The sequence below is a fragment of the Formica exsecta genome, unplaced genomic scaffold (genome assembly GCF_003651465.1).
Source record: "Formica exsecta isolate Colony F162 unplaced genomic scaffold, ASM365146v1 scaffold614, whole genome shotgun sequence".
NCBI lineage: Eukaryota > Metazoa > Arthropoda > Insecta > Hymenoptera > Formicidae > Formica > Formica exsecta.
This window is the reverse complement of record NW_021853375.1, coordinates 1,226,609-1,253,987: the sequence shown is the minus strand read 5'-3', so window position 1 is coordinate 1,253,987 and position 27,379 is coordinate 1,226,609. Positions and strand designations below refer to the sequence as shown.

The following is a 27,379-nucleotide window of genomic DNA, read 5'->3' as shown; positions in this document are numbered from 1 at the left end:
TGCGATATATGTATATCAAATAGTTTAATCATCTCAAAATCTCCGCATCGATAAAAAAAAAAAATTGAAGTTTTTAACGTTAATTTTATACATCTACGCGGGACCTACGCGGGGGAGGCGAAGTTGTATATATTTGGTTGCGCGCGTAATGTGAATGAACAGTCTTTGGCGATGGGGCGGTTGATGCCTACGTGGCGACAATATCGAGAACCACGGCAATGACGACGACGACGTCATCGGCGGCGGGATCGCCGGAGAGAGTCGCGTCTCTTCCACCACGTTGTACAGAACGGCAGCCGCGTAGTAGCGCATGCTGATAGCCGCCCCGCTATCGATCCATCCGCGCCCCCGAGCTTTCTCTCGCTTCTCCTCACAAGCCTCGTGAACGTCGCTGCCGAGCAATCGTCCCGGCACAATTGTATAATAATTCGGGTGCGATTCTTATCCCGTGTAATAACAGTATCCGTGTCCTCTCTGTCTTTTCGTCTTTATCGCGTCCTATCGAACGGTCATCAGGAGTAACGTACCAGGAGACGAGCAAGCAGCGGCAACGTTATGGCACGACAAGGCGAATACTGCAGGGCGATTTTCCTACTCTGTAAGTTTTCCGAGAGTGTTTCGTGCGATCCCTCGTTCCTGAACGGCATGCGTCACTACGTGTGTCCGATATTTTTGCGAGGAGCGAGATCTATTCGCGATCATTAAAATTGCGTCGAATACGATTGCCAGGTCACGCCATTTGACTCATAGATGCGTTGGAGAGTTATCATTCGAACGGAAAGTTTTACATAAGAGACGTAAGCAAATCTTTCCGCGATTGCTCTCAAAAATATTCCGATAAATGGAGAAAATTAATAGCAGAGTAAAAATATGCCTGTAAAATATGATATGAAATTTATGAAGAATTTTTTTTGATGCTCATAGAGGGGTTAAAGTGTCGAATGTCGCTAACTAGATTTCAAAAACATTTTGTCAAAGCTGTATTTTGCATGGAATCTAACAAGAATTTGTACCATTATTTATAACATGTAATATTTGTATCACATAATATTTTTTAATGTGTACTTGATGTTTTAACGGAACATTCGTGTAATAATACGTAATTGAATAGCCATGTTCTTGGGATATTTTTTTTTTCTTTACTTGATATTTCTGGCAAACCTACAATTACGAGACTATAGTGCTTTTACAAGCACTATATATTGAAAGGTTGCAAGAAGAAAGATAAATGGTTACTTTAATGAGAGAAATGCTATTTTTAGAGGAAAGATACCGCGAAGTCTTTAGATAGACTATGGAATCGAAGCTTTCTATGGTCAGAAATTTAAATGGAGAACTACTTCCTTTTAAGATACATACAAGGAGTATTTTCCAGAATACTTTATGCGCATTTAATTCTATTTTTCTTTAATTTTTGTATCTAATTTGTGGAGAGCACAAGAGAGTGGCGCTGTCTTACTTGTTTAAACAAGTAGGTGGAAATTAAATTGAGGGAATATATAGACATTGAAAATTAGACAAAATTAGACTTTTAATTGCGCATTTTTTTATCACTCTTCTTGTGATTTGTTTTTAAACATGATTAAAATTCTGGATGTCTTGCCTATATTTTATTTTGTCGAGTTAGGAGCTGATTCTCTTACCTCTTAACTTACCGTTATTAATTACAAGAAATATATATCGTAGCATTTACGTGGAATATCGACGTATTTTACTGCAATAATTTTTAACAGGGTGTGTCTCAGGAATAGCGTTCAGTATCCCCGTCCCTTCGCCGATACCGCGACAAGTAGACGAGCAACGTTATACCACACGTAGAACTTTAAAAGTCTATGTAGAGATGCCTACCCAGAGGACGAGATTGCCTTTGGTAAGTACATTTGATTCGGTTACACACTTGAGCCTCTTTATTAACTAGCTTTATATATATATATATATATATCTTTCACATTTCATAAGTTTCTTTCACAATTATATTTTTTTGCTTTCATTATTTAATTATTTTTTGCAACCAAACTTAAAAAATTTTATTGTGTATGAAATGATGGATTAAAAGTTTTTTCAATATTCTGTGTTCTTTGTGTTTACAATGCTGTCCAAGCGAATATATGTAGTAGAAATCGATACACACTCCTTTAGAAATACAACGATTTATATTTCTGTACACAGCAGTAATTATTTAAATGGATTCTTGGAACGCGCTAATACACATATTTATAGAAGGAAGTTGTATCGTGTATATATATAGTATATCTGTGTATACACTTCTACATGTTAATGTTCTGACAGTAGTGGGCGGCGACCGATCCTACTAACGCAAGCTGCACTTCACTCTAAATCCGCGCGTAATCGTATTATCATTCATTACGAGTGCTTATTTAACCCTAAAATTCAAATCTGATAATTAATGGTTGGACGAAGGAAAGGCATCATTATATAATTATATGATTCGGCGCGATTACATGTATCAATTTGCAGGAAACTTTGAAGATCTATCCAACGTAGCAAGGTCCTTCTCAAGGCTGATCTTACATTAGCGCAACAATAATGATTTTATGCCAACATTATAATGTATAATAATGCGTGAAATTTATAAAGGAGTCATTGTGGGTTGCATATATTTCTTTTGCTTCCTCATAGAGGAAGCTTTGTTTTCGTGACAAAATATTTTTTCGAGTTTTCTATGCCAATGTGTTTAGAATGTTCCAAAACGTCGGAAAATCATATTCCTAAAAAATGTTTGTATGTATATATGTGTGTGTGTGTGTGTGTGTGTGTGATATTGTATTAAATTTTTTTACATGAATAGAGTATTATTAAAGGATGTTTGATGTTGAATTTAGTGAGGATCGGTGAAAGAAATTATTTTAATTTTTATTTTGCTCACAAAGCTTTCTCTATGAGGAAGCAAAAATTGAAAAATCCGCATGCTTAAAGCAGCTTAAGCATTGTAAGATAAAATGATGAGGAAGCAATGTGCAAGTTTCTAATTTGCACAACTCTACTTGTTTTTCTTTTTATTGAAACTTTCAGCTAGAACCTTGGCCTCTTATTTGCTCTACTTCTTTTATATATCATTTCTTATATTATAATCTTCAAAGTTGAGATGCTAAATCTCTTTACTTTACTTTAGACGATTTTTAATTTGCTATTTTCTATTTATAACTTTATGTTTTATACTTCGTGCAATACGGAAAACGCATACGTTTGAAAAAGTAAAGAATATATATGTATATACAAAATATGTATCGCGATACACACTTATATTAGGATATATATGTCATATAAAATTATATAAATAGATTGTCATTTTGAATTGTTTATTGCAAATTATATATTGCCTAAATTTATACATACAAAAGATTGAAAATGACAAGAATGTAATTCTGGGAAAAGGTTAATTTTTTGCATATTATAATGTATAACGTTATATTTTTGAAATATTATCATAAATAAATTCATGAATATGGTATTTATATTCTGTTTTAGTATTACAATCTTTTTTAAATAGAAGTTTAAAAATACATCTTTTTTAGTTGAGAGTTAATATATAATATTTTTTCGTAATTGCTCGATGTAGCGTGATTCCTCATATTAACTCGTTTATTGCATTTGTAGCCTGTTGCTGTTCAAAAATGTATTGCTAAATAATACGTAACATGCCAATTTACACTTCGTTGTCGTGATAATCGTATAACTTCCGGCTGTTAAATGTCACCGGATGTTACGACCAGCGCATAAAGTCAGTAAAAGATTTTACTGATGCGATAATTTGCAATGCGACCATCAAGATAACTCATGCGAAATTAAAAGCGGAACACTCCCCTTTTAAAGACACTGTAAAAAATTATGTGTGCACGGGAAAAAAATGCTGTTACTTCAATTAAAGTCTACGTCACGGGCTGCCAACAAGCATATATAGTTCATTCAATGATATTTTTATTGGATTAAATATGTGGCAGCCCGTGACGTAGACTTTAATTGAAGCAATAGCATTTTTTTTCCGTGTGTGAAACATATTAATTAAAAAAATATTTAATTAATATTAATTGTTGAAAATTGAACGAAAATTTGCAATAAATTTTTGCTGAAAAAAGATCGATTCAAGATTGATCAGATAATGTATAAGCAAAAAATAGCTTGTTAAATCTGAGATATCCTATATGTATATTGTGATATACTCATAAATACACTTGGATTACTAAACGGCCGATAAAATGTTAAGCATGTCGAGCAACTTGTTTATTTAAGCTACCATTAATGTTTTTTTAATAAGGCTTATAAAGCCGGAATCACTTCAGCCATTAAACCATAAAGTTGTGATATAAAGTTGTGAGACATTCTCTTTAAATTGCTTTTCACAATTATGACAAAAATTATAATTTATTATTAACAAAGTGTTAAAACGTGAATATCCGAATTAAAAATTAAATTATGAAGTAACGCGTCATTTTTTATTTAATCAGAGTGATCAATTAGTCTAAAAGGAATTATTGTCACTCTTTAATATTAAAACGAATAAATTACTGTATTAATTCTTGAAGATTCTAAATTTTGCAAATTTTTTGACTTTGCTATAGTTTCGCGCTTTTTCGATTTTTCACTTAATTCGAAGGCTACGTCTTTTAACGTTTAAGGTCGATATATTTACAAGAGATTTATGGGTCTCTTTAGTGTTAAATTCTTACAACGCCTAATAGCTGGTTTTTTATTGCACTCCTTGACATTTCGCTGATGGACGTTTATGTGATGTCATCGTGCAAGGATTATATGTCATTCTTGTGGAAACTTACTATTATCACCCGTATTAACTTGACCACGTTTTTCTATATATTTTGTAATTGCGGGTTTATACATATCGTAACATACATGTTTACATTTTACTTGCCTTTATGTTAACGACTCGATACACACGAGAAAAAAGTTGCTACGACAAAACTCGTTACATTTACGTTGCAACAACAGGTGACCTTCTATAGGATCTGTTTATAAACGGAAGTTACTTTTGTAGCAAAATAAACTACATATCAAGATTTTATTAAGCAATTTATTTACGTAGTTGTATCGAATAATTTTTATCGAAAGAGGAATAATTCTTTTAAACAAATTTTTCTCTCTCTTTACGAGTCAGTATTATTGTATGATTCCAATCTATAACTAATTATCATTGATATATCGTTCTTTTATTAATTATATCGTTATCGTCTTTTTCAGACGATAGTCAATTCCGAAATCAAAACAACCACGATCCTGCCCTCAACCTCTACGACCACGCACAGATCGGTCTCAACGGATAAACCCTTGTATCGGGTGGACAGAAGCAACGGACAAGCTTGTATTCTTCTTCAAGTGGATGCGATTATTGCCGTCAAATATCGCACCAAATATGGCGACGATCAAGTAAGAAGCATGTATAAATTAAATTCCGATGAAAAAAAAAATTTCTTACTTCAAATGTTATTAATAGCACAGTTAATGGAGTAAATTAATTATAATTGAATTTTTATGTTTCCAGGAAGTGGATATATACGTACCTGATGATGCGACCGTGACCGGAAATTGCGACAATGAGAATACAGTGACAATGTCCTTGAAGTGGAATGCCTTTGTATTATCTTGGAGTTTCGCTAAGGTAATCTTCTTTGCATAGAACACGCTATTCCAATCTTTAACTTTGTTGGGGAGATAAGTTTCCCGATGGAGAGTTATGCAAATAGCGATTATACGAAGGATAAATCATCTGAACTGTGCCAGGCACAGGGTTGCTTTTTGCGAAAATCGATATGTGACCCTTTTACCGAGATATAGTTTATTTGATTTTCACCTTCATATCGCCGATTGCGTGCTAGAAGCTATCATCACGTAGCTTTCCATAATTATATCCCGAACGATAGCTACAAGTTTTGCAGGATAAAAAAGGTAAAAGAGCTCTCTTTATCGGAAATAACGCAATGATATCTTCGGGAATAAAGAATTATACACGACGAATGATATGATGTTAATTATATGTGCAGCAAAAGAAGAACGCTGTTTTTAATCTCCTCCAACAATCTAATTCTTGCACAAAGTATCAGGTCTACCGGAAAGTTCTGTCCGTTTTTGGAATAAAACAAAATACAAATTTTTATTACCGTCAATAAACTTTATTAAATAATGTAATTGCCATTATTCGGAGAAGTATTGTCAGCAACTGGATAATTTAAATACAGCAGTCCAAGAAAAGAGGCCGGCGATGTCCAATAGGAAGAACATCATACTGCATCATGATAATGCCAGGCCCACATGCTGCTTTGGGGACTCGTCAAAAAAGTGCAGAACTAGGCTGGGAAATTCTGTCGCATCCACCATATTCCCCGGACTTAGCACCCTCCGACTATCACTTGTTTTTGTCCTTACAAAATTTTTTGAGGGGCAAAAAATTCAAAAATGAAGAAGATATCAAACAAACACTGGTTCAATTTTTCGCATCAAAAGATAAAACATTTTTCGAAAAAGGGATATACAAATTGCCCTCACGCTGGCAAGAAATCATTAATAATAATGGCAATTACATTATTTAATAAAGTTTATTGACGGTAATAAAAATTTGTATTTTGTTTTATTCCAAAAACGGACAGAACTTTCCGGTAGACCTAATAAAAACATGATCGACCCCATAATATTTTCTCGAGACGCATGATTTTTATTTTCCAGACACCCGGTGGCGAACGCTGGTACGTCGAGAAAATTGAATTGACCTACAACTCTAGCGACAAACACTTCGAGCACGTTGATCAACCAAGTAAGTGCAATTAGTGACAAATTAACTGGTTCAAAGTATTGATTTTTTGTCTTAAAACGTTTCATTAAATTTTCATAATATATACTGCGTTTTTTTTTTTTTTTTAATTTCTAACCAAATGTTGTACGGAAAAGATTAAGCTATTGATTGAGTTTATTATAAATTATCAAATGTACTTGACATTTTTTGAGAAAACTTTGATGTTATATTATTAATACCAAATTAAATGTTTCATTAATATCTTAGACAAGACTATTCGGGTGAGTACCGGGCAGAAACATAGCTTCATGCTGTTCCCTACGCCGGTTGGAAAATCGTACGCTTGCACCGAGGAAATCGTGGTTCCACTCACCGATGGCAAGAATCACGCCAGTGTACTTCTGAGGTATTTTATCATATTATCGAATCAATTTCACTCTAAAAATCACTTTTAAAAAACTGATAAATAAGGCATAACCCGAAATTATAATCGAGATCAATGTTATTTTGCTCGATATTTAAAGTTAAACTTTATGACATATATAGCAACCTTTATCCAAGCTAATTTCAAGAATATTTTCTTTTTATTACGCAATTAAATCTTCTCAAAATCTCAGCCACTTTTAGCGTTGAATTCAACGCACAGAGATGTAATATATATCGTACTTGGAGAAATTTTTATTCCTGTCGGACGCGATCTGTGAGAAGACTGATGTCGAAAAGAAAAATAATGAAAAATTTCAGAGATATGAAGCTGCAGCCGTTCAAGTTCAAGAACAACGAGTTCGCCACCGAGTTCTCGTGCACTTCGCTAAGCGCGCGCGCCGGTAGGGACGAGACCGCGCCGGTCGCGGTCGGTTCCACGCTGGCCGCTGCGGTCCTTCTGACGATCACCGGTTACGCGGCCTACCGATACTTCAAAGTGAAGAAGGTCAAATATGACACGATGGAGTAAGGAGAGCCGGGGCGAATCGATTCCCCACTGTCACGACGATGCCAAAGCGTACGCGTATCGCCAAAATCACGACTCGTAGTTTTTATTCCCTCCACGTTAATCATTTCTGGAAAAAAAGGCTCGCTTGCGCTTTCCGTCGGCTTCTTTCAGCATTTTTTCGCAAATAGTTTTTTTTTTTTTTTTTTTTTTTTTTTTAATTGAGCGCGAACCTGTATCGATCGGACTTGTAATTATCGCGTAACGATCCACAATTAAATACTCGGAGATACATAATTAAACGTGTCGATTGAACAGTTATATTGAAGGCGATTCCAATTAAAGCAGGCTCCATGTTTCGTGAGACGAGATATCAGAAAGAGAGAAAAAATTCGAGAGAAAGACTCTCTCGTAAACATACGTTAATGGATATTTGAAAAGGTTTCCATTAGGTACATGATTAAATATACTCGAGTTTTCTAATCACTTTAAAAAAGTGTCACTTTAAAAATAGTCTCGATATGTTATAAAAGTAATATTAATTATTATTGATTAATATTATGAGATTTAATTATCTCTTGAAAAAGTTTTTATCATTATTCGATTCGGTCTCCTTAAAATTTAATTACAATTATTTTTATATGATTTTGAAAAAGACTTTTACTTTAAATAATAAGAATACTTTTACTTTGTTCTTTCATGTGAAATGTTTGCTTATAAAAATAGAAAATATCATCGATTTTTTTTTCAATTAGAGCAGTTTTGGGTCACGTTTTAATGCACCCTTATGCGTAGAAGATAGATATCATCGATTTATGCCGTAAGTATTAATATAAAAGTGTCGAGACGAATATGATGCAATGGAATTCCATTACTAGTGTATACGCGATATTTAGTCGCGTACATCGAATGTCAATCGGTTCGTTCGGAATTTAACGGAAAAATGACATTCGTAATCGCAAACTCGGATGGTTGTATTAATAGGCTTTTCAATTTGTAGATCTTGGTCTACGTGTCGTTGTATGAGCATTTAATGAGGAACATTCAAAAATTTTGTCATTCGTGTATTTTCTCGTCACAAGAATTACATTGATTATGAGTTCTTTGTGGAGTTTGCTTAATTTTCTAGAAAAACACATGAGAAAGAACACATAGTTACTTTAATTTCCCGCGGGATACTTGCGTAACAGCAATGCAAACAATTGAGATGATATTAAATTGTTTCCTTCGGCATAAAAAACTCGTGATATAATATATCTTTATCCATTTGAACATTATTACAGATAAAAATATGTAGTATAATAAAAACTTTGATTATAATTCGAAATTAAAGATTCCAAAAACGAGGTTCTCCGATGCCTCAAAGACGTGAGAGGTCCTTCTTGGCAGCTAACGATATTAGATAGGTACTTAGATTAATTAACGGGAGTGTATTAATACATTTCGATGTGACGCCTTAAATTATCTTGTACATAGCAATCGTCTATAATTTACTGATAGATTATTTCCAATTTTTTACATCGATTGTACTGAATTTTACCATGCTTTACTCTTCGTAATGTACAGCTTTCGTAAGTTTCTCGATTTGCGAAATTTAAGTCTAAGAGATATTTAGCTGTAAATATAAAGTTAAATTAGTTTGTCACATATCCGTTATTATTTATGTCTTGGGTGGGAATGTGAATTGTGATCCAGACTTCTAGAGTTTGTAATTTGATCTCACACATTATTCTCGCTCGATATTATGTAGTATAAGATGAGAAATTATATAAGAGTATGTATCTCTCGCAAGGCTGTTTCTCAAATCTTCTTCGAAATATTTATATCAATATGTCAATTTAAGGACTAACAGAATAGTGATATACTTCATATCAAGAGTGGTTTTACAAACGCACGCCACAATAGGATAATCCTTTCATTCGGCTTATAATTCTTTATATATGTGTGTGCGCGTATGTGTGTGTATACTATGTAATATATTATGTAAATACATAAGCGAGATAAAGCTGCATTACGCACGTATTATGCATGAGGCATAATACGCGCATTTAGATTACAAGTACACAGAAATTTTCCAAATTAACGTCGACATGATTACACGCAATTTTCTTTCGATCAAAGAAGCTTTCCCATCTTCTCTTCTCCTACGTTCTATTCTGCATTTTTCTTGGATGCATCTAAAAATTTTGGTAAAAATACGCGCTCGTTTTAGGAATTATATTTTAGCATATAGAATTCAAAGTTGTCGTAAATTTGCATAGTTATTGATTGCGTGTCAGTTATGATATACTTATGGTAGATAAAATACGATTTTGCGATAATAGAAGGTGGTTATTTATATATCGAAAACAGAGCTAGTCGCTGGCGATGGCGCGTGATGAATAATATAATTATTAGCGACAAAGTTATGAAGTACCTAAGCGTTTAAGATGTATACGTTCACGCGTGCATACATTAGGAATATATACATATCTACGCGTGTACATATACGTTATATAGACATGTATATACATACATATACCTATATGAAGAGAAACGTTACCGAGATATTCGCATAATATACATAAATATATATATATAAACCTCTGTCTTCCAATTAAATGCATATTAAAGTTACTTCGTGTGTAAATATATATTACGAATATCATATAATGTATTTCCACAGATTTGTCAATCGTCGACTCGTAGATGTGGCCGGTAGCGAGTATCGTGACGATTCACAAGATCTTGAAAGAATTCAAAGGATTTGAGATAATTAAATATTTCGATTTAAAAGAGAAGTAAAGAAGACGCGCACGATCTAAACTAGATAAATTTATTTTCGAGGTAAATATATTATTGCATAAAAAAACTTACTATAGTTCACAATTCGTCATATCTTTTGAAATTTCTGCATAATGGTCCAACTGAATTGATATGAATCGGCAAGATCGGATGAACGCATCACGTATGCTCGCGTATACCGTGATACTAATACGAGAAAGGTCTAGCTGTAATTACGGAATTGTATTTTTGTGCTAAAGTCAATCTTACTATAGATATTAACGGATAGTAGGAGAGCGATTGAGAAAATTAGCGGTGCGATTTTGCGGCTTGCGTCTCGGTAAATCAACGGACGGGATATTCGATGGATCTCGATTTAACGATTCTACGCGATTTTATTTTTTTCTTTGTAAAATTGTGTAAGAAACGACACGACGACAAGGCACAATGATGCAGATTGATGAATCGCGATGTCTTCAATGATGAAATGACGTCAAGTTATGAATCATATCGCTTGACCTATAGCCGCAGCGCGTTAAGTCTTGTAACAATTATTATAATAATCTTAATATTTATTATATATGCGGAGACCGTCAGAATGGAAAGGTGGATTCCGGTTTCACGTGATGCATTGCGACATATATCTAATTAAAATTGTATCATAACAATAAAATAAAGGCTGTTATACAAATTCACTCGATCATGTACGTTGTATTCACGATGTTCTACAAGAGAATTTTCCACAAATTATATGACATTTTCTTGTAATTTTGATTAAACAAAGTGAAATAATAGCAAATCACTAATCCAATAGTAATTATTTTTTATTTTTACTGTTTTTGTATACAGCTATATTTTTAAATATAAAATATCTATTAAGTGTTTATCGGAAATTCTACTCTACATTTCGTTAAACTGTGCCAAGAGTTTTATTAAATAACGGATTTTGTTAATTTTTTTAGAATTTTTTAAAAATTCTTTTAAATATTTATAAACGCGTGAGAGATCATTCAATTAATAAGATCTTTGAGAGAGACAAGAAGAGACTTAACGTTGAGAAAGCAAAATATATACCTTGTAATCGCGTTTCATTTTATATACATGGGTATTACGCCTTTTCGAAAGCAGATGTCTATTCACGACAGAGGGTCGCGGAGACATAATAATCTTGCGTTGTGGAAAGGGCGGTGAAAAGTACAGTCAAGCAGGCTTATGCTTGCCGAGGGGGCTGCCCTCCCTTTGCGCAACGCGCGACACCGTCGTCGTCGGCTCATTGTCGCAATGTCTATTGAAATCTCTCGCAACAATGGCGCGCGATCGCATTGTCACCTACGAGAGCATTTCGGGTCTTGTGCCTATGAGCGATCGGAAAGATCGCTGCTCACGTTATTGCATCTCGCGGATTACGGATTATTCGTGTGAGCAACGTGCGTTTATTCCACCAATTTGATATCTAATCGAGCGAGTTCGCGATAAATGATCGAGAGAATCTAATTGCAATCGCATTTATAGTAAAAAATAATAATATGTCTCGCGTCGAAACATAAAAAATTGCTCGCGAGTTAAATCCTCACCGATATATCCGCGTGTTATTTTGCCATCGCGCGACCTGTAATTGGGCCGACACGCGTTTAATTAGCAATTATCGCGACACAATATTTTGCTTAATTGCCCGGAAATTCATTTTTCGCGCATCGTATGATAACATGCTTGCGGGACGATAACACAGCGGTGCTGACCGGGATAATTGAATGTAATTGGCTGCGTTTGATGACAGATGTGTACCGCCAGATTCGGATGGACGGGGGGGAGGGGGAGGGAAGGGGAAGGGAGGGGAGGAGGAGAGAGGATGGTTCACCCAGGAAGAGGCAGGAAAACGGCAGCGAAGGGGGTAGTACGAGGCGGCGCGGCGAGGGGCGCGGGGATGGCCTATAATTTATAAACTAGGGGCTGTTTTGGGGTAATTGCAGATAACGACGGGGCGGTCCGGATAACAAGCCGACATGGGAGTCACTGGACACCGGTGCCACTCCACCATCCGCGCGTAACACCATAACCTTAGCGTCGTTATGTACGGTTATGCCCGGTTCCGTAGTGTGTATAATATAGTTTGCAGCCCTGTCCAAGCGTAAGTTATGTCGCGCGTGATATCAACCCCGCCGGGGGTTGAGTTAATAAACGACCGCGGTTGCAGCGAATCGCCCGCCACCGTCGCCGTCGCCGTCACCTTTCATCTTTTGAACTCGTTAGCGGCGAAAATGTCGAGCGAGATGTCGTTTAAACCGAAAGATGGATGAGTGGACAATTTTTTTTTTTTCCACCGATATCTCATTCCCTCTGTTTATCAAATTATATTCTCCAGGTATACCTGGTTAAAATAATTAGATGCGAAATTGATTATGCGATCGACAACCTCGCGATTGATTATTATGTATTTAAATATGTACGCACATTATATGTATTTTTTTTTATGTTATTATATCATTATATCATTATATAATCATTATATTTAAGATGTGTATATATGTATATACATTGATGGTTGATGAAAAATACGATGCTTATCTGCGTGAAATTGTTGTCAAAATCATAATTAAATAATGATACGTAGTTATTGATAAGTATATTGTGAAAATAAATGATTAAATCTCTTAGAATTTATATATATATACTTTTTATATATAGAGTGTGTTATAAAAATTTTAAATTCTAAGATTGATTTATTTATTTTTACAATATACTTATCAATAACTACGTGTCACTATTTAATTATGATTTACGACAACGATTTTACGCAGATAAGCATCGTATCTTTCATCAACCATCAGTTCACACCTTGTTGGGCACGAAAGAACAACATCTACCTTTTTGCGGCCGCGTGTAAAATCCATTTGGGCGAATATCGGTCTACCTGGACAGTATCCCTGCGGGTATTCAGGAAAGGTTGGAAGTGATGAATTACGCTTATATTTTGACAGGTTAGTGGCTTTGTACGTACACGTAGGTACCTGGAGGGATTTACGGTTAAATAAACATTATTTTAGCGTGAACATCAAACAGCTTGAAATAGAATACACACTTGACTTTCTGTTGACTTTTGCCACGTGCCGCTTGAATAGTTTGCAGAATTGGTGCATGTCGAGTTATGTATTCTAAAATTGATTAATATATACATTTCCTACCACATGAAAATCATTGAACATTGCAACGCGAGAAATCGATGTTAAAAATACAATTAAATCACTTCCAACGCGAGAGCGGAAATTATTTTCTTAAATATTTTACTTATTGTCAATCGATTAAAAGATAGCAATATTACATTATACTTTATATTTATTTTGTGTTATATAAATAAAATTTGTAGAAATTCGCAAATATAGAACATTCATACAGATTTTGGCAATAAAATATTAGCTTTGCAAAAATATCTTTTTAAGTAATAATTTGTCTTTCATACATCTTGTTTGTTTTCTCTTTCTTCTTTTCTTAATAATATTCATATTTTATAATTTGTTGTAATTGAATATACATCTTTATATATGTGTATCTGTTTTGAGAAACGGAGTTTAAAAATAGCCTCCGTGTTTTATCGCAATGAACGGCTTGCTGTTGGCGGGAAAATGTCGATGCAGCACAATTTGTACTCTCACTCGCGCTATAATCAGCCTCACACGTGGATCCGCTGAGGAGATTCTTCCTGGAGGCGCTATAAATACATCTCCTGGATGTATGACGCGATGATTTCTGAGTTCCCACAGCGTTGAACGAGCGGCTCGGCGCGGTCTTGATAAGCCGATAAAAAGCGACGCGGCCTTGACGAGTCTGCACGGTCAGCTCGAGGAATCGTCGTAGGCAGCGTTTCGTCTTCGTCTTTCGTGAAAACGTCATCTTCGTACGTGTGTACCGTGAAAGAATTAGCCGACTAATATCGAGAATCACTTTCCAACGCGCGGATTAGCAAAATTCACCGAAGCAACGTTCTGAAAATATCAGTATTCGAATTCTCAAATTATGTTTGAAATCTTTCTGTCTAGATCTGAAATCGAAAATATCGGAAAAACATGAAATTTTATATAGTATTAAAAAAAAAATATCAAAGAAATCTGAGAAGAAAGAAAAAGATTTTTATATTTTATTGTGATTTTTCCCAGATTGTTTAAAAACAGAAAATAATTGTGACGATAAATCGAAAGCGTAAATATAATTATATATATAGATAAATATAATTTGCACAAGTCTTGTAAAATTTTAATTAATATAGGAACATTTTATATTTATAAATATTACGTCAAATATATTTTTATACGCGGTATACACGCACGCACAGAAAGAATTGAGAGAGAACTCTAATTGAATAAATCTCGGTTGCGGCTCGGACGATTTCATCGTTTGAAAACCACCCTCTAACAGGGGGTATGACGACATGGACACGTAAACGGGAGATTTTCGTAGGGTTGGTCCGCACATCCACCGCCTACCTATATATGTATAGCTGCCTATTGGGGTGCTACGGGGTGACAATGATGTAACGCGAAACCTGCAAAACTTTTCTCATCCCTCCCCTCTCTCCTTTCTTCTCTCTCTCTCTCTCTCTTTTTCGATTCGCTGTAAACGCAGAGATTCGAGGCTTTGTTCATATTAACATTGCAATTTTATTGCGCATGTTTCGATATTTGGCAAAGAATATTAAATTTCAATAGTTACAGTTCAAAATATTGTATTTTATAAAATATTCGAGACAACTTGTCTGAATTTTAATGCATACTTACAATATCATTATACATTTAAAAAAGGCTTATTAATCCTGAGTCTTATTTGTTTAATCATTAATCTCTAATTGAAATTAATGATAAATAAGTAATTTATTGATAAATGCGTCTGAACATAAATACAATTTTTAAAACGATTAAAATAAGGTAGAGATGTGTGTTATAGCTTTATGTATAATCTTTATATTTGCATAAAACTAAAGAAACAATTATATGCAATACGCAATTCTTGAATAAGCAGTATCAAAAGTACATATATGCACACGCGCGAATAGTGGTCGAATATAGTGCCGTGAACAGGGGTGTCTCAGCTGAAGAGGAAAAGAAAAGTGTCACCGGAGATGACAAGAGTGAGTGGGACGAAGACGCGCGGTGTGCATGGGACGGAAAAGAGAAGGGCGTTTATAATAACGTCAAGGGACAGAGAGGGGGCACCAGCGCGTTCCTCGTGTTCAGATGCTCTTTTCAAGAGTGCGAACCCTCATCGACGCGCATTCAAGTGTCCGCTGCTTTGTAATGCCTCTTAATACCGCTTCACTGTTGTCGTTATTAAGGATCCGGAACATATTGTCGATACAATGTGCGACGACGCCGCACTATGGCGTCAAGCCCTTCATTGGCGGGTATTACACTGTGGGAGTGTGGACACACGTAGGAAATGCGGGACGTGAATTTTCGGCGGAAGTTGGAAAAATGAAGCAATGCGGTTACGATGAAACTATAAAAAAAAAAAAAAAAAAAAAAAAAAAAACAAAAAAAAACGTTAAAGTGATATGTTGAAAAATATTATTCTTGTTGTAAGCGTTTTTGAAATTATTTTATCTAATTATTTGAATCAAATGAATTATTATCATCTCTTTAACTATTTTATTTCTCTGTCTAACTATGTCAACCATTAGATAAACATGAGAACAAAATATTCAATAAAAGTAGTACTTTTCAACACGTTACTTTAATGATTTTCTTTATTTAACTGTAGGATATGCAAAGGGCAATCGATGTTACAAAGCTTTCTCCGGTTATATTTACTTTCTCATATTTTAATAGATAATAGAAACAAGAATAACAGTTGAATAGTCCTTTTTTAACTTCTTAATAATATTATTCCTGTTCATCGGGAACTGAAAATTTTTCTAATAAAAATGTTACTATGTGTATATTATGAGTATGAAGCGTCACGTGGGAAAACTATGATTTTTTTCAGATTGATGGAAAAGAAAATTACGAAAGAATGGAAGAGAGAAAGTAATTTTAGATTCTTTTTACGGAAAATTCGGACCGAAGGTCTCGCGACTTCTCTAATTTCTGATCGGACGAGAGAGATCTTCAAGGGTCGATTTCATAAAAAAGCTACTCGCGTCGTCGCTTCGTGTTTGGTAGAAAAGTTGGAAGATGTTTTTTTTCTTTTTATTATCATCGAATTACGTAAAGTGATTGTGAGAACGTCCCTTGCAGGCACTGCAACGTTTCGCGACGATTCGAGCGTTGCGATGTATCTGCAGATAAATCATGCGAGTTAGCGTAAGACGATCCGGCGCGCGAAACTATGTCCAGCTTTTTTTCCCACAAAACTCACCTGACACAGGTTCCGCTGATAAGGGAACGTAGAAAGTGCGAAGTGGCACATTAGGAACAATCTCGTACGAGGAATTATTCGCGATATCTCCAAATAAAACGAACGATCTGCGATTGTAATAATATTTCTTGACTCGGTGAAACCTATTCATTTTCGCATTAAATTATATCGCAGTAAGAATCGTTTCAATTATAAAAACAAATCGCTATATTTTCTATTTTAACAATTTTATCTCAATGCCTAGAAGAATATTTGATAAATTTCTCAAAAATGTTTTTATCAGATTTACTCATCGCAATTATCGATATATATTAATTGAAGCGCATTTTAAATATTTTCGTGGACATTATCATATACTTGCAAAACGATACGTTATCTCCAAACTATTTTGCAATTGATCAAGAGAAATAAAAAGCTTTCTTGCTATTATTTTATATAGTATAGTACATTGCGCAGTGTGAAGATTCCCCGCATAATACATTGTGGCATCCATTATCACGAAGCATCAAGACCTTAATAAGCATCGCCCGTATCGGCCCTCAGCAAATCTATCAGAGATCGTCATAATTGGCGTCACATCCATATTTCCCTACCTATCTACCCTCTTCCACTCTATTAAGGGTTACGCTGCTCCGAGCACATGTCGCGTTTCTTCCCTCGTATCCCGATAATAATTAGCCGCGGCTATAAATCTCGGCACACCGCCGCGCAGTCCACGTCATTAAACATCGAGCTCTCTCTTCATCGCTTATCCTGTTTTTACGAAACCGGAATGCACCGTTATTTATTACAGCGAGAATATACGGGTTTACGCACGGTTTTCGAAACCTTTTCGCACCTCTGATGAAACTGTGTAAAAAAAATCCGTGGAATGTTCTTGATTGGCTCCTCGATATCGAACGTTACAATACTACCTGGATATCTTTTTAATTCTTTTTTTTAACGTTGAAGAAAATTGTAATTACAATAATTGTTTGAAAACTGACTAAAAAATGTAGTGCTTTTTATCTTTACTTTATTTTATGAAATTGCTCTTTTTAATGATTTTGACATAAGTTTCTCTCATTTATTTTACTATGCAATGAAGACTTCGGCTAACAATGTTCTAGTATATATTGTAACAATTTGTTTGTAAAATAGCAATGATGCAGTATCAGTTAACAAATAATGTAAATAATTTGATAGAAATATTCGTGAATGTGTGTAAAGTAAATTTTCCGGTTGACCGATCTTACATGAGAGTTGCGTCGTATGCATACCAGGCGTATACAGTCGCATAGTAACGTGCAACATGATCCTTCATGTGCGTCGCGCGCATCCATCGGTTCATCGTTACGTAATTTACGATTTTTATCTTTCCATTTGATTTCCACTTCATATATCACGATTAAATAATGTCCTTATATACGAATAGTATCATTAAACAGAAATCTTTTTGCGATGCTACGATCAAAATTATAAGTCAAATTAAAGGATATAAAAATATAAGCGAGATAACTATACAAAATCTGTTAAGAATTTCTTTTCTCTTACATATATATATATATATATATATAGTTATCTCGCTTATATTTTTATATAGATGTCTTATAGGAATCTTTTTGTCTTTCTTGATGCCACGTGTTGTTAGACGTACGTATTTGCGCGCGAACGACATTCTATTTTTATCTTCTGTCTCTTTAATTTGGGAACACGTGAACTAAGCGAGACGCTACCTAAGAGGATATGAGGATATGCATACAAATGATTACAGGAGGGATGATGACAGTACGCCGTTCGTGCGCTACCCTCAAATCACGGGGCGCATCTAACTAACCGTGTAATCGACAATTTTGTCCTATTACAATGCCCTTCGCGCTATGCAGGCCCTAATAAGGTACAGGTCTTAGGCACGTGAGACAAAAATAATAATTATTATTATTTACGCGATCTATTAATTTAGTCTTTACAGATTGTTAACTTAATAAAAAATTGGCAATTCAATAAATTTAATATCGAGGCAAGTAATTTTGTACGATAAAATATCATTTTTATGCTGATACAGAAAATGTCTTTAATCAAATATTAATATATTTGATATGTGTGTCGTTAGACTAATCTTATTTCGTAAATATTGTCGTTTGATAGCTACAATATAAATAATTTTCGTTAGCATCACGAGGGGTAGAAGCTAGCAGCCTATCGTATTCTCTCAATCTACGAGCGAGCCCGTTGACACGGCGAACCGCGGCATAAAGTGGCCAGTGACACATAAAGAGCATATTTTCGGGTATTAGGGCCGGCGACCCTCGTGGGCCCCTGAATGGCTACCTGTGTTCACGCCTGTTCGCGCGCTCTTCGTTCTCGGACGGGACCAAAGATCTCCCGCGCCGATCTCTCGCATCGAACCGTGGTGCTAATGGGAAAATAACCGACAGATTCTGTCGCCTAATCCTCACCTCGTCGATGCGATCGCGTTGGAAGGAGGGAGAGATCGGGCGAGTACGAGCATTTTGGTCCCGTTCATTTTTTGGATCGCCGTGGCAGAAACGTTTTATCGAGCTCAACCAGGGTCGATGATCATCGGCGATCATCGACTTAGTCTCCTTATCCTCTTGGGATGTCGCGAATCGACGAAAGATTCGATTCTCTCGGTTATAAAAATTGAGAGAGAGGACAGTTGCGCGATCGCACGGAATTACGTCGCTTAGCGTCGTTTATCTCGCGTATGTATTTCCGTCCCGACAATCCGAGACGTCGCCTCGTTTCAGGTGCGCATCGAGAATGCCGGCCGCTAAAAATAAACCCGGTCGCATGTGCGATACACCGCCGATTGTCAGCGAGCGAGTCCCGGGGGCGGAGGGCAGCGTGTGTAACGTGTGCACCAAGATAGCCGCTATCTCACGCTCGGCGGTGATGGCGGCGGCGGAGACGGTGTCCGGTGTCGTTCGGCCACCAACACGATGAGCGGTGCCGCGAACGGGCTCCTTTCGTCACCTCTCAACCCGGCTCATTGTTCGTCGATATTAATTTTAACGGCACGTAGATGCACCGGACGATGACACCGCGGAAATACGAGATGCACCTGCGGTGCAGCATCGTCACCGGACTGCTCGGACCGAGCGAGATATCTCTGCGATGGCCATCGTCGCGGATGGTCCCTTATACATATGACATTAATTTATAATTACATGCACTGAATAATCATCTTAATTTATAATTTTGTAATTTTATAAAGTTTGCAAATCTTGTTTTAAAAGAGAACCACACATTTGTAAACGGCGTTCTCTTATGAGATTGAAGAAGAAAAATCGAAAACGCGAGAAAATTCTGTATTTAAAAAAAAAAAAAAACAAATATTTCGACTGTTATCGAATAATGATAAAAAATACGAAAAGTTCGATATGCCACTCATTTGCGAATGTTACCCCGAAATATACTATTTCACGCTGCTGTTCCCCGGAAAGTTTATGCATTTCGTACATCTACGGAAGCCGGTGTATTTGCGTGCGATTTCATGGCACTTGCGAATCCGTCATTACAAATGGCTCGCCGGCTCTTTATTGCTACGTCGCTTTACCGTGAAACCGTAGATACATTCGCGACTACGAGAGGACGATTCAGCATGACCCGGAACAAACGGCAGAAGCGAGGTAGAAGGGAAACAAGGGCGCGTTGGAATCTACGAGAGAGAGAAAGAGAAAGAGAGAGAATGGGAGGGCGAGAGGAATAGATAGATAGATAGACAGAAGATAGATAGAGAGAGAGAGAGAGAGAACCGGCAGTGCCAGTTTAATTTATCTGGATTTACGGCGCTGAAGATGCCTCGCCGTCTGTGCCCGGTTGGAGGAGGAGGATTGCGAGAGTGGTAGGCGGAGGAGGAGGGGGAGGGGGAGGATTTTGCACAGAGCCATTTTGGAATGCAATTAAACGCAGTACAGTGAAACACGACGCCACCGCCGCTGCTGCTGCTGCTGTTTCCCTCCTCCGCGCAACCCCTGCTATGCTCTGTCTCCCTGTCCCCCTCCCCTCTCTCTCTCTCTTTCTCTCACCTCCGCTACCCTCTTTATTTATCTTGCGCGCCGCATTATCATTCAGTCACTGTGCAGACTGCACGAGACTTTTGCTAGCTTTACGTCCATTGTGTGAAAAAATTAGAGAGACGAACAGACAGAGACAGCTCGCTGACTAATGCCATATATTAAAAATTTGTAATAATCATAACAAAAAATTATAATTATTAAAAAATTATACTGAGAAACAAATTTCTGTATCTATATTCTGTATATATATATATATTGTGATCAACTCTAAGTATTACGATGGTTTTTTTTTATGGAATCTGTTCGGATATATAATAGTGGACGGTGCAACTATCCGTCAAGTACGCAAGATGTTAAGCATCGTCCCAGTATGTTATTCCACGTTTCCGGTGCGCTCTATTTCATAACCGACCGCAAGATTCGATTTGCACGCCGAGAGACGCGTTCCTCATGATACTTTATCGCCGGCGCGCGCGGGAGGCTTCCGAGGCCACGCTTTAAGCTCCGACGCTCCTCTAAAGCGTATCCAATTTTCGAGAAGCTCTTCCTCCCGCGTAGCACCTGCCGGTGCTCTTTGCCTCGTACATGAATGCCTTGATGTGCCCAGGTACAACAAACAGGGTGCTTTCCGAACGGTCGAGTTCTGACAAGGCGCAAAGTGGATTCGCGCCTCGTCTCCGACGAAATGCGTTTCTCGTCGCTTCAAAGCGTTCCTCTCGCTGTACCGAGCAAATTTAAATCCAGAATTGCTTCGTTCGTCAGTATTGTCGTACACGCTGTTCGATGCGACTCCGGATGCACGAAATTACGATGAGAAAATAAATATCCGTATCGCGTAATACAATTAATGATCAACGAGAAAACGCGTCAAATAATATGCATATACTTTTAATATGGGGAGTATATATTCTGATAAATATTCAGATAAATTTATACAGAAGTGTCCTACAATCTTTAATTTTTTTTTAAGGGCGGATTCTCCGGCCAATTTAGAAAAAAAAAAAAAAAAAATCTTTCGCAAACTTTGTAGATTTAAAATATTAACATACATTCTTCAGTTAAAATTTTAGAAGAAGTTTAATACAATTTTAATTTAAAGCTTACAATTAATTACAAAGATATATGTATAATGGCATAAATAAAGGGAAATTCGGAGATTTTGGGACGGTATAATCATATGTAATAAAACATATGTATATAAAAAATAATATAATATGCAATAATTTGTATATATAATTGTATAAAATATGTTATGTGTGATGTGGAAATAATATAAAATATATACAGAGATAAAGTATACATAAATTCTAAATAAATTCAATTTGTAGATAGAAATAATGGTTTCAAATAATAAATGATTTTAAATCTACATCAGTATAATTTCTAATTGCACACATTAACTTAATTTAACTTAATTGCATAATTCATCCTTTGCAGGTGAGATTATTTTTAAAATCTTATTCTCTTTCCTCCACTAATAGACGCTGTTATATTCCAACATCAATTATCTCTTTTAGAAGTATTCGCCGATGTGAACGAGGTATATTCGTGCGAATATCGAATCGTCAAGTGCACCCTTGGATCTAACGGGAATGGAGGAGGAACGGCAAGTCGGTCGTTCCCGAGTTCGTTTTGATAAGGAAGAGCATCATCCCTGTCCCAAGGGTCGGGGACGAGAGGACACAGGGAGGAAGAGGGAGAGAGAGACAGAGAGGAGGAGAGAAAATGGCGGCCCGGAGAGAAATCCGACACCAAATCGAAGGAGACGCCATCGCAAAGCGCGGCGCCGCCCCTTTATCATTGGATCTTGGCTTTGGGCACGGTGTCATCCCCGCATTGCATTGATGAATCGGAATAATTGTCATAATTCTTTCTCACGTTTCATATACATCTCATAATCTCTCCTCTTTTATTCCTTTGCCCAATGATTGAAAGATTATAGAAACTGCATCGTAACAAATGGAGATCATTTCAAGAATAAATGACGAATCCGGAGTTAAATCTTCTTTTCTTCGAAAGCACATCTTATTTTTTAAAAGAATTTTGGTTCTTACGACAAAAATATTAAATACTAAGAACATGCAAAAATTGGGAATATTCGTGAAATGATTGGCTTTAAATTGGCAAAAAAATCCAACCCTCAAGTAAGTCTCATATATTAAAATATATAAAAAAATTTTAATAAAATAAAAATTGCAGAAACTTTAATCATTAAAAGAAATTTATCTTTTCTACAATAAATTTTAATTTATAATAAAAGTCTCGTATAATTAACTTATGTAGAGAGCGTAATCAATTAATTCATTCACGTGAAGTTATCCTAAACTTCTGCAAATTAAATTATCTCATGTTAATAATACATTATTGAAATTCATCTGTCTCTTAAATTTTTCTAACAAGTTCACACGTTCTCTGCTTGAATTTTGACAAAAGCAACATCTTTGAGATGTGTCACGTAACGTCTGCATCGCAGGACGTACGAACGGCAATTAGTCGAAAAAGGCGGATCAGATTCAAAGGATTGGCGAGGCGTGGCGTAGAAAGACATCTTCGCTCATCCACCGGTGCATCGGCTCTCATTGATCTATATAACGCCGGTGGTCCGCCAGACACTTCGCTATTTTCAACCGCCAGATTTCCGTCACATGACGCTCTAAATCTGTGGTGATTATTCTTTAACGCGTTAATAATCAACCCTTAAATATTTTTAGACCGTTAGATAATATTATTGTATTAAAGTATTTTGCGATTTAGCATAGGATTTATTTTTTTCATACATGTATTTTTACAACGTAAATACAAATATTATATTTAATAAAAACCTTCTCTAATATATCTCTACTAATTTTTATAAGAAATATTATATTTATATTTTATATGTAAATCTTTTCTCTAAAAAAAAAAAGAAAAATATGTATGATAATACTTAATTCGATTAATTATGTGTAATGCCAAATTTCACTAAAATTATAAAAGAGAGGCAAACGATCGAAATGTACACGCACAAGACATGTAACGGTAAACGATAAACATATATGATGGTTGTGAATGAACGAAACCGATCCTTGGGCGTGTACGAGTTCGTATTCGGACCGATCTACAGCTAAAGTTACGTTTGTCGTTGGATCATATTTGCAGAAATGTGTATCATAATACGACTCCGGAGATGAGCCGACGACCTTCGCAAGAGGGTGGAAATCTTATCGCGAAAAGTAAACACTCTAAAAAAAATGATAGCCGTCTTCCTCGATATGTTATTCTGCATCGAAAATCTTCCTCGAAATCATCATTCTTTAATCCATAGTAAAATTTAAAAAATAGCATAATAATTTAATATAATAGTTATATATAACTTCAGATGTAATAAATAAATAATTGACAATTATTTTATCTTTAACATATATTTTATACGCATTGTGTGCATTAATTTTATCATCAAAATTACGGAGCATTAAAAATTTTATGTTACTATTCGACCTATTATATTTATCTCATGTGCGCGCGTGATAAATTGTTTGAAATATAATGTTTAAATAATAATTTATAAACAAAAATTTATGACAGATTTTCTTTTGTCAAATCTATCAGCAAAGGGTGGATGATTATTGCCGGTTGTTGTAAAATTAGTCGAACGCAAGGTGCGATAGCGTCGCGTGGAATCACAACATGGTGTACGGTAACGTTGACACGTTCCATTTCCGGTGTTTATTGGTCTCGCGTATTCCGTGATTCCTTGGCTGGCTCCGCGATAGTGGAAAACAGTATCTACCGCGCGAAACGAAAATCGCACAAAAATTGCTGAATATCGTAAAACGAAAGCTATGCGATAAGCACATAATAAAAAACGAAATCTTTGTTAAGCAAATTTCTGTTGCCATCTACACGCTTTGAATTATTTTGTTTAAAGCAAATTTTACAAAATAAGCAAATCTCACTTATCAATTAATTTCTTACTATTCTCGGACTTGAAAATATAACTATTATAAGATATACGTCTACGAAAATACATGAATTATATTAAGGATTAAAACGGCACAAAGGCACATCAGAAGAAAAAGCAAATAAAATATAAATTAAGAGTCTAATATCAAGAAAAAAAAAATCTGGCTGCATAATACCATAATTTGTCGCAGCAGTTACATAATAAAAAAAATTACGCGGGCCAAAGACTCGAGGGGGAAATCGTTGAAATTCGATATATCCAGGTAATCGGTCCGTCCCGGAGATCGCCAGGTGAGAATCCAGCATCACGTACGGAGGAATCAGAGGAAGCGTCGCGTCGGGACCAGCAACGGTGGCGGCGGCGATGATCTCGGATGGGGATGATGTCATCGTTTGGGGGTAGAAAATACGCACCGCCCCCGAGTTAGACCAATGGCATGGCGTTGCATATTGCACGGCGACCAATCGTCTCGCACATCGCGCGGTTCTGCTGCCGAAAAAAAAAAAAGTGGCAGACGAGCAGGAGACCGAGGGGAAAGAAGGAGAGAAGAAGAGAGAGAGAAAGAGAAAGAGGGGGAGAGAGAGAGAGAGAGAGAAAGGACGGCATCGTCAGCATCGCACCACCACAACCGTCGATGGAGGCGGCCGCACGACCACAATCCAACGACGGAAGCCAGCGCGACGGCGGCTTCCACCACGAGAGCGAGAAGCGTCGAGTTCGCCTTACTAACTTGGTGACTTGGTCAATCAGTGAGCGCGTCCATCGCGGCCAAAAAGCAATTCCATTCGAGTGTCGATTACGCAATCGGTTATCCGTTCGCGCGATCCGCAACTTTGCGTGATTACCGCATCGCGACGGGGGTCATCGGTAACGTAAGAGGTGGTGGTCTCGGAACGAGACGATCCGATATAGTGTCGCTGATACCACTAGGTGTACGAGAAAAATATCCTTGTACTTCCGTCGCGCGAGTTCGATGCCTTCGCTGCGGGTGGTTCCATAGCTAATAATGATCGACCGCAAGGATTAAGGGCTCAGGTAGCAGGAATTTGCGGACTCGCACTTGACAGCGAATGGACAGTGGATCAACAATGGATATCTTTGAAGAAGGACCGAGCTCTTTTGCGCGCGCGGAGGATTATTGCGGATGCGCCAAGTATCGCATTATGATTACATAATTCATTATGAACCGTCGTCGTAATATTTTTAGAAGTTCAGATTTTGTTTCAGACGCTACTGGAACTCAAGTTCGAAGTTATTTGCTTACAGTGCGGAAATCAAATACGATTCTGAAGGACAAATAAATAATCATATATGCGTAATATATATTAGAAATTCTATGAATTTTTTTTTATCAAGTATGTAAAGCGCAAAATGACTACCGTTTACAGGATCGTGTTTTTTAAAGTCTTAAACGCAAGGGTAAAAACTCATATTGACAATTATGTGGATAATCGTGACATTGTAATGATTAAAAAATAATTATTAAGCATTCGAGCTACTCTTTTGTGATAAAGTACATGGACCGTCGGATGTATCATGAGAGAACAACGATTTTATAGAATTCATAGATTTATTGTGATCTCGTAAAAAAATTGTGACATTTTTTCAAAATTGAAACTTGCAAGCACACACAGTTTTTTGAATACGTTAATTTTTTGGTTGAAAAAAAAAATGCCAAGGCTTTATTGGAGTAAGTCTTGATGAATGAGAATGTAGTGGGCGTCATTATGAATGAAAGTGCGTGATTAAACAATCGTCGCGCCGACTCGAACGTGCGGATGCTTACTTTCGTCATCAGTTATTCATCCGGCTGATCTATAAGACACAACGATATACTATCCCGAACTGCTGAATAGCAGAAGCGGAAAAGTACGCCTCGCAAACGTTCGATAATAAAAAGTGACAATATATAATATATGGACAATGAAAGAACGTTCGTAGAGATACAGAACTGCCAGTGAATTTTCGAAACTTTATTCGAAATAGACAAGTCGTGCAGCACAGAGTGTTAATCCATTTTTCATTTGCAATTTTGAGAGCGGAAAGTCATATTTTTAATCTGTAATTCGAGACAAGTGATCGTCGATCGAGATTCGAATAACGCGGAGAAAGCTCGCGTTTGTTACGTTCTATTATATTTCCCGCGCACCGGGACCGGCGAATGAGCACGGAATCCTGTCTTCTGTCCGACACCTCGGTTCATGAGAGCCACGCAGCCGCCAGCCAAGGATGTCGGACAGTTCGGAACAGCTGTCATCGCCGAACAGCGACTGCAACAGCCAGATGGGCGTCGTGCATCGCAATGCAACCGCGCAGTACGGCAACGCGACGTCGATGTCTGGTCTCGGGTTGACTCATCATCCCCAGAATTTGACGCCTACGTCGAACGGCAGTCCCTCCTGGAGAGCTCCTGCGGATACTGATCCGCAGGAGCTCTCCACCTGCAGCTCCGCCAGCGTGAGCACCAATATCACCAACATCAGCAGTCTCTCCTTCAGCAGCACCACCAGCCTCTCCCTCAGCAGCACCACCAGCAATTTCACCCCCGAGCAAATATCCTGCATGTGCGAAGCGCTTTCGCAAAGTCAGGATATCGAGAAGCTGTCGAGGTAATT

General features: G+C 36.8%; 2 protein-coding genes across 2 annotated transcripts; both read left to right on the top strand.

The window, feature by feature from the left end:
* The first annotated feature begins 100 nt into the window (after nt 1–100).
* LOC115242657 lies at nt 101–7,832 on the top strand. Its single transcript, XM_029819110.1, has 7 exons — nt 101–598; nt 1,734–1,870; nt 5,215–5,400; nt 5,516–5,632; nt 6,694–6,781; nt 7,028–7,166; nt 7,505–7,832. The coding sequence occupies exons 1-7, from the start codon at nt 556–558 to the stop codon at nt 7,713–7,715; spliced, it is 921 nt and encodes a 306-aa protein (XP_029674970.1). The 5' UTR covers nt 101–555; the 3' UTR covers nt 7,716–7,832.
* A 19,161-nt stretch (nt 7,833–26,993) lies between these two features.
* LOC115242619 lies at nt 26,994–27,377 on the top strand. The gene has a single exon (XM_029819038.1). The coding sequence runs from the start codon at nt 26,994–26,996 to the stop codon at nt 27,375–27,377; it is 384 nt and encodes a 127-aa protein (XP_029674898.1).
* The last annotated feature ends 2 nt before the right edge of the window (nt 27,378–27,379 follow it).

What these genes read in the sequence shown, in the direction of transcription:
- LOC115242619 (XM_029819038.1), top strand. Translation starts at nt 26,994, where the DNA reads ATGTCGGACAGTTCGGAACAGCTGTCATCGCCGAACAGCGACTGCAAC.
- LOC115242657 (XM_029819110.1), top strand. Translation starts at nt 556, where the DNA reads ATGGCACGACAAGGCGAATACTGCAGGGCGATTTTCCTACTCT. An exon ending in AGAGGACGAGATTGCCTTTG is followed by an intron (nt 1,871 to 5,214) that starts GTAAGTACATTT and finishes CGTCTTTTTCAG; the next exon opens with ACGATAGTCAATTCCGAAAT. An exon ending in TATCTTGGAGTTTCGCTAAG is followed by an intron (nt 5,633 to 6,693) that starts GTAATCTTCTTT and finishes TTTATTTTCCAG; the next exon opens with ACACCCGGTGGCGAACGCTG.